General features: G+C 30.2%; 1 protein-coding gene across 1 annotated transcript in view; it reads left to right on the top strand.

Moving 5' to 3' along the window:
- Positions 1–10523, top strand: part of LOC106456960 (aspartate--tRNA ligase, cytoplasmic-like) — a 71810-nt gene that overhangs the window by 34166 nt on the left and 27121 nt on the right. Inside the window, exon 5 of the mRNA XM_013916336.2 lies at positions 6588–6690. Within this exon, the coding sequence (XP_013771790.1) occupies positions 6588–6690 (103 nt within the window). The remainder of the gene's footprint in view (positions 1–6587; positions 6691–10523) is intronic.

Genomic DNA, 10523 nt, shown 5'->3' with positions numbered 1-10523 from the left:
ATGTATGTCAATAAGTTTGGTATCAAATTATAATTCAAATTTTAGTATTATACATTAGTTAATTTCTTAATTTAAAAGTAAATATTTACAAAAAAAAATCCTTGATAGCGATTTTTGTTTGTCACGTGGTACTTTGAATGCAGCTTTGGTTCAAATTAGATGTTTGTGATGTTCAAATACAAAGTCTATAGTTTCTTACAAATTAGAAACTCATATTAATGATATTGACAAGCTAGAGTATAAAATAAGAACCTTCTATCTTTTCTGTTTGCTGAGATATCACTATATTTAGAGAATCAACCAAGGTGACACTGCCCACCTCTTCCATTTTTAGAAGTACTTGCTTACATACACCTACTTTGTTTTGTGACGTGTTTATAACTCATCAAACACTCAGGACATCCCCCCACATTGTTATCTCAGCCTTTATGAAGTGTTTATTTGGGAAAACTTTCCTTTTCATGGTAGAATTGAAGTGGAAATGTAAGACATAATGGAGCTCGAAATATCAATTATTTTAGACCCAAATACAGTTTTGTTACTAAGCCTGATAAATTGTAGTTGAATTCTGTGGTAATCTATGATACTTTGTTATTTCAAAATGCATATATAAAAACCTAAAAAAAACTATTTTGTTTTACATCCTCCACATGCAAAATTTGACAAGACTTAGCAAATTGCATCAAATGAGTGCAACTTTCGTATGTAACACAAAATGGTTACAAGATCAGTCTCTGGGACAAAGCCTGTAGTGAGAATGTTAAGAAAATTGATTTATTGATGCATTGTCTTTTTTTTCATATTTATTGTGAGAATAATGAGACTAGGATACACAAATATAATTTTTGGCAAGGAAGAAGGCATCTTCAGCTAATACAGCTTTATTATCCTAACAGGGTGGTTGGCCTATGAAACAGGTTGTCTTCAGATGTGGTGGATACAGTTAATTTAAGGGAAAGCTTGATAAATATTTGAATGATAAGGTGATGATTTTTTTTGAGAGTTTAATTTAGTGGATAGGACAGTCTAAATGAACCAGGAGCTTTCTTGCTGTCCTTTAATGCTATGTTAAGATAAAATGAAAATGAATATTATATTTGTAGAAAATAGAAAAATGAACTACACACTGGCAGATCATCTAGTGGAGAAACTTGTTATTAAAGGTGAATGAAATATGCTGATGAAAAATCTAGTTACTGAAAAAAATGAAAACTCTTGGTCAGCAGGATAATTACCAGAAGATGTACAGATGAAACTTTCACAGCAATATTTTGAGATAGAAATGAATCTGCTTGAAAATATCAAAACTGTTCTTTTGACCCACATTTGCTCTGTAGCTGACATATTACAAAACTGGATCACTGGTACTTGGAGACATTACCATTAACAGTTGTATAGTAGACCTGCATACAAAGGGCAGTGCAGGATACAACTATACTGTGAAACAGTAAATATTCTTCTTGACAGAATCCTACAGTGCAAAATAATGCCTAATGGTTGAATTAACACATGAATTCAACTGGATTATGCATAAGAGTGTGATATGTCATCTTGAGTATGGAAGCTCATTATGCTAGTATAATAAAAAGTTGACAAACATGGATTTAGAAGCATAATGAAGTGATTTATTTTTGAGGAAACATACATGTTTCAACTGAACATTGATCTGTTTGAACCTGTATTCACAAATGTACTGCTTAACCTTATATTATTGATGGTAGTGTATATCAGCTTTTTAAGCAAATTGTGACAAATTATTTATGCACCATATTGCTTGTGGGTCCATGACTGTTTGTTACAGGATCTATAATAATATACAAGTCATACAGAACAATAAAAAATACTATCATTGCAGTTAATCTCACTAATATTATCTTACAAAATGCACAATTTTACCTAATCGTTTTGATCATTTCTTTACACTGAGTGTTGTAATTTGCAAAATTATAGTTAATCAGTGTAATGGAATTTGATTATTATGATGTGTAGTCACCATTTGTAGTGAACAGTATATAAACAAGTTGACAATATAGGAGTCAATTCACTTAGGGTTCTGGTGAACAGATGTTTCACTGACATACATGTGCACATAAGCTTTTTAGCCCTGTTGAATTTATGTAAACTTTTTAAATTTTCACATGATACATAGTAATGATGAATATTTCAATGAGTAATGAGCATTGTAAAAAGTACATCATCATGTACCAATATATCAAGTAACAACAAGTCTAATCTTGGGTATCTGGTCAAGGCGAGTTCCCCTGTCATGTGACTTAATGTTACCTGTATAATCCCATTATTTTCTAACTGTATATGTCTCTACAGCCTTAAAATTTAAAACACACATCTGTAGAAAATCAGTGGTAATGAATGGAGTCCATTCAGATGCCAAGTTTTCCAGGAAGGATTTGTTTAAATTCTCAAACACATAGAAAAATATCATATTAATCAATTAATAATTGAAATAGGCTGCTGAGGCATTAATTGGAGAAAAAGAATAATTATAAGGTTATCTGTGAATATTCCTCTCCTCTCATTTCTTTACTCTTCATTTATCTCGTATAAATATTTTATATGCACAAAATAACAAATAAAGGCCATTATTTGAAGCAGAAATGAATTTGTTTTATTACAAACTAATAAAACATCAATAATAAATAAAATTTTACAAATTATTTGATCAAGTTTCATTAAAAGTTTCCTTTTCGTCTTTAGTTACAAGTGCAGTACTTTTTGTATAATTGAGATTTTGATATTCCAGACAATACTTACAATTCATAATAAAATGAAATTAATTTATCCAACTTTTGAATATTGAAGTGCATGATCAAAGTCATTGACAAAAAAAGGCTACTAGTTGATTGGTGGTGAATATATTGTATATTAAGTTTAATAACTATGAAGATACTTAAATTGTCTTACATGGAACAAAAAAAATGTAAATGTCAGAATTCGAGTCTAATTTAAATTTTGAGAGTGGTAAATCAGTCAGAATAGTGTAAGTTCTGGACTAAAAGGATTAGCTCTATATGTTTAAACATTTGAGCTATAATAGGGAATAGTAAGTTATGGAAAGTAGATGCAGATTTCAGTGGTGCTGTGTTTCCAGAAAAAGATGTGAAGTGTTTGTTGACAAATTCATGAAGATTCTTATAACTTCAACTAAAAGCACAGTTGAATGTTTAGAAAGGCAGAATCATAGAGTATTAAAGCATTCTCTCACCATTTTTGTTTTAGGCTTTTTAGGGTATGTCTTAAAAATACTGAACCATGAATGAAAACATATATATATTTAATCATGTAATTCAAAAATACATGTATATTGTAAATTTTCTAAATCAGTTTATCCCAAATTGTTTTAGTCTGAACATTGCTATTAACTGAAAGTTTGATACAATATATAGAAATATTTTACTGAATCACTATTAACCAAAGTTAAAATCATATGTCAACCAAAAAAGGGCTATAAACAGTAAAACTTTTGCGGTGTTTAGTAATGATAACTAACAAAACTAAAATATTTTTCGAAATTAATCCCATTCCACCCTTCCATATTTTTTTATTTATTTTTTTTTACATGTCACGCTCTGCTGACAGTGCCATACCTGTTTCTATAATTTATGCATTTGCTTTGAGAACAGGACTTAAAAACAATCTTATGAAGCTGTATTTAGTGATTGATAATGGTGACAGTCAACTAGTCAGTGCTTTTCTAAGAAAATCTTAATGCATACATTGTTCAACACAAATATTTTTCATTTAATTCTTTCAGGAACAATTTTTATGTTTGACTTAAACATGCTAATCATCAAGTCAAAGTAATTACTGAACATTTTGGCATCCTGCTATTTTTACATCTGTCGAATATCATGTGTCTTTTTATATTAGTACCAAATTTAAAACATTGCTACAGTCTTGTTACGAAATAAACCTTGAAAATTTTGTACGAGTTTATTTTTCATTATACCCCATTTTATTTGTTTTTGATTTTGCTATAATTTTTATGCACAATAGTATAAATTTCATGCAACTACTCTTTAAAAGTTTATCAATTACATACTCCAGGAAATGCTATGCCACCTTTTTGTTTTAACTGCAGTCTCCTCCCTTTTCTCTGTAAAATTAGTAGTAATTTTAAACAACTTTCAAAAGTTTTGCTACTCCATAATTTATCTTAACATTTTAATAGATATCTTGGATTCATACTGCTTCACTAAAACCTTTAGGTGATGTTTTCGCAGTCTTCTTGAAATTAGCCAGTTAGATTATTTTTCCCATTCGAGTTTCTCGAAAGCCTTTCAAATGTTTTTTACCACTTCCTTGTTCAAAATACCCAACTTGTGTTTGTATTACTTCAAAATTACTAAATGTGGTTTCCCATCACACAAAAGATTCTTGCTCTTTCAACTGTGGTAGTATTAGGACAGTCAATCCCACTATTTGTTGGTAAAAGAGTAGCCTAAGAGTTGGTGGTAGGTGGTGTTTACTAACTTCTAAATTAGGAATGGGTAGTGCAGATAGTCCTCATGTAGCTTTGTGCAAAACTCCAAACAAACCAAACTAAATGTGATGGATTATTATTGAAATGTAAAACTATTTTCAACAGTGTGTATCAAATCTTTTAGCATCACCTCTAAAACTGAAAAATGTTAACAATAAAGGAAACTTAAAACTTGTTCTGTGAGATGCACCTTAACATTTTATTAAACTGTGTAATAAGCATGGGTTACCTTTAAAATATTTTTCAAAAATTAAGGGATCAAGAAATTCATGATATTTCAAATATTGCTTATATCGTTTATGACTGTAAAAAGAAAGTGCTGATGGAAAATATTTAGAATTAGGGACTCTTCATTAGTTTAATTTCTGTTGTTTATAATGTGTTGCTATCAATTTTTAGGGATTATTTGATAAATTCATTATTATCGTTTAACTTGATTTTATTAAGAATTATATCTTCATCGTCTAATCAGCTTGTTATTTTCCTTTACAAGGTTTCTACCCTATTTTGATGGTTATATTGATTTCTAGAATGCCTTGCTTATGGCTTTACATTCTTGCTTAATTGCCAATTGAGATAATTTTGATGTAGGTGAGAAGTTTAAAAGTGGACTGAAATTCTGCCTGATGATAGAATGCTTGAGTTTTAATAAGTGAACAGCCTTCTGAGTGGATGAATGTTGCTAGTAATGATCTTTGAGAGACTACTGTAAGACCTTTTTTAATGTACTTTACTAAATCACAATGATATCAGCTTGAGCTTTAAATTTCTGGAAAAGATGCTACCCAAGACTGATCTTGTTTTGATCAGAACAACCTCCATGCGATCTATCTTAACTGCTGTGTGAGAAAAATTGTAATGCGGTGAGGGAGGTCATTTGGGTTTCACTGAATACTTACTCTTGGTTGTTGATGTTAGTAACTATTTATAAACCTTAAAATATTCACTGATAGTGCCAACAGCAATTATAAGTTAGTTCACAAGTAATAACACTGGTATTCCATTGGTTTCCCCATTTCTTGGTTAGTTTAATGCTATTTATTAATATATATTTAATTCAGATACCTGTGAGGCAACTTAATTTCACTTAAGTATGTTAAAAAGCAAGCTAGAAATTAAGTCAACACATTTTGCACTTTTGATCCTGTTGGCTAGTAAAAGAGCAACAAAAAAGAAAATTGTAATATGAAATCACAAGAAAATGTAATTGCACCTCACAATAATTAAATATGAATTTGTTGAGCTTGTACATAAAACTCTGAAAATTCTCTATAAAAAATAATGGAAAAATGTTTTGCCAGTATGATAAACAATTTTAGCCAGATTCAGTAGTAGGTCAGTTATGTAGAAGCTTATTAATCCAGAACTTTGTTAGAATTTCAGTGATGGGTAAGTTATACAGTATTCTTTTTTAGCTAGACTTTTTAAGCTTAGAAATATACTGGCAGGTAGTTTATGCAGTAGCATATTATCCATAGTCATTTAAGTTAGTTGTTAAGTAAATTCTGTGAAATCTATCCTAAACAACCATTTTCATAGGTGATTTGCTTGGTGTGGTATACACATATTATGGTTAGTCCTGGTTAAAACTTTTGGAAAATAAACTCTTAAATCATTGTGTTTGTTTTCTCAAGACTTGTAGACCTATGCTTTCTTTTTAGAGATTTGGAGATTAAGTGTTAGAGCAAAATAGTTATTTGTAAGCATACCAAAGATATGTATTTTTACTGAGCTTTAAAAATTTTAGCAAATATATACATACAGGGAAAATATACTATACATCACCCTAAAATAAACAAGAAACAAAATGGTTAAAGAAAATTTTCATGTGAGATGTAACAACAGCTTTTTAAGTTTTGGCTCAATATGATAAAGCTAGTTCTGTTCAAAATTTCAATATAAGTACTCATTTTAACTGTAAGATAATTTGTGCATTTTATTCTGTTGCATATACTATATATAATTCCAAAAACTTGCTTGTACAATGTAACTTTTATTAAAACTTGAACTAATAACTTAGAATTTCTTTCATTATTTATTGTACTTAAAATAATTTACTACATGAGCTTTATCTCTTTCTCAATAGGATTACAAAAGAATCAATACTTGATGTTGAAGGTCATGTGCGTACAGTTTTTCAGAAGATAGAAAGTTGTACACAGAAAGATGTGGAGCTGCATGTAGAGCAGGTATATTAAAGCATTTATTAATAATTTCAAATGTTATTTCCAACCTGTTTTTAGTTGTTGATTAAAAATGTTATTATATTTGAAATGTGATTTTTGCCAAAGAAATTTTAGATATCAATTACTGTGGTATGTGTAATACCTTCTGTCAACAAAGAATGACCTACAGATCAATGGTTTGTATGACATTTCATTACAATAAGACTGATATTAATTTTAACAGAGTGTTGTAAGCTATATTTTTATTGTTTTAACTTAGATGTTGCTAAAATGTGCATGACATTAAGGTCAAATAAGTTCATAAAAATAGGCTTAGTATACACTGAAATCATGTTGAACATGCACAGCATGGAGCTGAAGAGGTTAAAAAAACAACTTTTAGTGTCATAAATTACCTTCAGTTAGGATTAGTTGCATTATAAGCATGAATAGTTAATTTAGTTAACTATTGAGGGAACAGTGTTCAACTAACAACCAGTATTTTCTACAAATATTAAAATCTTAGCTACAGTGGTCTCTCTTCATCACCATGAAATTACTTGGTAGAAAAGATAATTAAGCCCATTAGCTTAAGTGTTTTTCTTATTTCTCTTTCTCACTTGAACAGCTAAACTTTCCATTTCATGGAATTATTTCAATACTGTGTTATCTACCCTTTTTGTAATCCTTCTTCAATTTTTAATATTTTTGTTGATTGTTGAATACTTGAAGTGAATCTTAAAATTTGAAGAAATTAAAAGCCTATTATAAAGTACAAAAAAGGTCAGTTTTTGAAAATATTATCAATAGTAAATACAAGAAGATTAATAATAAAGAGTTTTTGTTTGAATTTTGTGAAAGGCTACTTGAGAGCTATCTGGCCATAATCTTATAGTGATAAATTAGAAGGAAGGAAAGCAAGTTGTGAATACCACCCATTCCAAGTCGTAGGATACTCTAATAGAATAGAGGTATTTGACCATTCCCAAAGTGCAGGATGTAGTTTTTTAACTTTGCAGCAACAAGACACAAATCCAGGACCCTCAGATCCACCTTCCACACACCGACCACTCGCCTATTCCTGACCTGAAGCAGATTATCTTTTTAATGTATTTATACAAGTGGTAACTTGATACAGATGTTCTTAGTTATTTTTTAAAATAATCTTGATTAATTTGATTTGTTTATATTCTAAAATAATGAAAAAACAGTACATTTCATTTATTATTATTAAATCTATATGGATTAGCAGTGCCACAACTTTGTATCAATATGCTAATCTTAATTTGGTTTTTAACCTGAAGATGGAGCAAGCTCAGATCAAAAGCTTATGGTTATGCTTCAGTTGCAGGCCTTTGGTCCTTTGGAGGTTAAAGGTTTTAATTGTCTTGTGATTATATTGAGGAGGGAGGTTTTAATTATTTCAAATGATTTTGTTAATATTTATGGTGTGTGTTATTTAGGTTGATATTTGTTATATATTAGAAATTGATTATGATTATAAAGTTGATGAGTGGTATTGGTTAATAATGGTTCTTTTGTATTAATTGTATTTTATCTTGCTATCTGCTTTTGTTTGGTAGGCATATTTGTACATCATTCACAAAGCAGTAGAATGAATATTTTTATATGTATTTCTATACAAATAATGAGTACAATTTCCCACTTTTACACAAAATGATGTATAAAACATAACATTATTTCCTGGAGCTTTTTAGTTATACTGTAAAAAGCTTCATATACCTTTTCTTCAATTATTTAATTCTAAGAGCCTAGAAGATTTATCCAGAAGACTAGTGATTCACTACACAAAAGAACAAAAAACTACTTCCACCTTGTATAGCAATCAACAACAAGAAGAAATTAAAAATTCCAACTGCCAGACTTTTATGATAGGTAACTATAACAAATGTGGTTTCCTGAGATTTCCCAAAACTGTATCTTAAACAACTTTTTCAAATAATTATCTAACAAAACCATTAATGTAGTTAACCAGACCTGTAAACTGAAGACCAATATCAGAAACGAGATATAATGAAAATCTGAAAAAAGATTCCATCATTAAAATTTTAAAAGCTGACAAAGGTAACACTACTGTGATCATGAACAACACAGAATACATCGAAAAAATCAACAACTTCCTTTCAGACAATAATAAATTTAAACCCATCCCCAATAACCCAAGAAACACACATGAGAAACAACTGAACAAAACCCTGTTACAAATGAAGAAAGACAACTTGATTACTGAAGATCTCTATTTTTATATAAGGAAAACTGACTCTCACACAAACTATATGACATTCCCAAACCACACAAACAAGACTGCCCCATACGATCTATACTGTCCACTTATGACTCATTTAACTATAATCTTGGTAAATACATAGCTTGGGTCCTCACATTTTACATAACATCTGCAGGTTTATTTTTGAAAGATGTCTTTAACTTCAGAAACACATTAAACCAACTAAACCCCAAAGCCTTAATCGCCAGCTTTAATGTTGTATCAGTTTTCACTGAAGTTCCCGTCAAAGAAGTCTGTAATGCTGCATTTGATCTCTACAGTAATGACCCCAATCCTTTAATTTACATCCCCAATACACTTTTCATTTCCATTTTAGAATTCACAACAACAAAACCCAACTTCATTTTCAACAACAAAAACTTTCTTCAAATGGATATTTTAAAAATGGGCAACCCTGTTTCACTTGTTCTCACCAACATATTTATGATCCGGATTGAAACATAAGCCATACAATTCATACTTTATCCTCCCCTATACTGGTACAGATATGTTGATGACACTTTTGCCAGTTTCACTTTTATGGAAAACATAAAACTTTTTTGAACACATAAACTTCATTCATCCTAACATTAAATTCACCATAGAACACAAAAGTAACAAACAATTGTCTTTTCTTAACCTCAACATTATCAGATCCAAAACACATTTCAAAACCAAAATTCACCAAAAGATCACTCACACAGACCGTTACCTTCCCTGGAATTCTGCCCATAAATACAAAAAATAATAATATACCAAAAAATTTTGTACACATAGCTTCAAGACTTTATTCAACTGAGTACATGAAAAAATCAACTCAATAAAGCATTCCTTCATTCACACCAACAAATTTCCACTAAACATTCTCAAAGCATTTCCACACAACCACCAGAACAAAAATCTCAAAATTCAACTCGCAAACATAATTGACACTAATTCAATGATGAGGGAACCCACTTTGAAACTAATAATGCTTGGAGATGGCTTGAATGGGTAATAAAGAAACTCTTTTAATATAAGTTTAACATAACGGCAAATGTACAATGTTCGGATGCACAGTTTAAAACCAAAATTCATCGTAAGAACACACACACCGGCCTCTACATCCCCTGGAATTCTGCTCATGACACCACACAAAAAATCAATATACTCAAAAACCTCATAATCACAGCCACAAGACTCTGTTCAATGGACTACATAATTGAAGAAATCAACCCCATAAAACATTCCTTCATTCACACCAAATAAATTCCCACCAGCTATAGTTAAAAAACTCTCCAACATTCACCACAATAAAACTCAACTCACGAACAAAACTGATACTAACAAACCCAACAACAGAACATTACACTGCAGTTTACCTTTTGTTCCTGAAACCAGCTCAAGAATTATCCACACTTGAACAAAACTAGCCATTAAACACAAAATTCCTGTCAATGTCAAATTCTCTCAAAAACCTGGCCCTAAATTAAAATCATTACTAAACAAAAATTATTTAGAATTACACAATACCAACATCAATTACAAAATAACATGCAATAACTGCCCAGAATTCTACATAGGAGAAACA

This window comes from Limulus polyphemus, unplaced genomic scaffold (assembly GCF_000517525.1).
Source record: "Limulus polyphemus unplaced genomic scaffold, Limulus_polyphemus-2.1.2 Scaffold275, whole genome shotgun sequence".
Lineage (NCBI taxonomy): Eukaryota > Metazoa > Arthropoda > Merostomata > Xiphosura > Limulidae > Limulus > Limulus polyphemus.
This window is presented reverse-complemented; position numbering and strand designations above follow the sequence as displayed.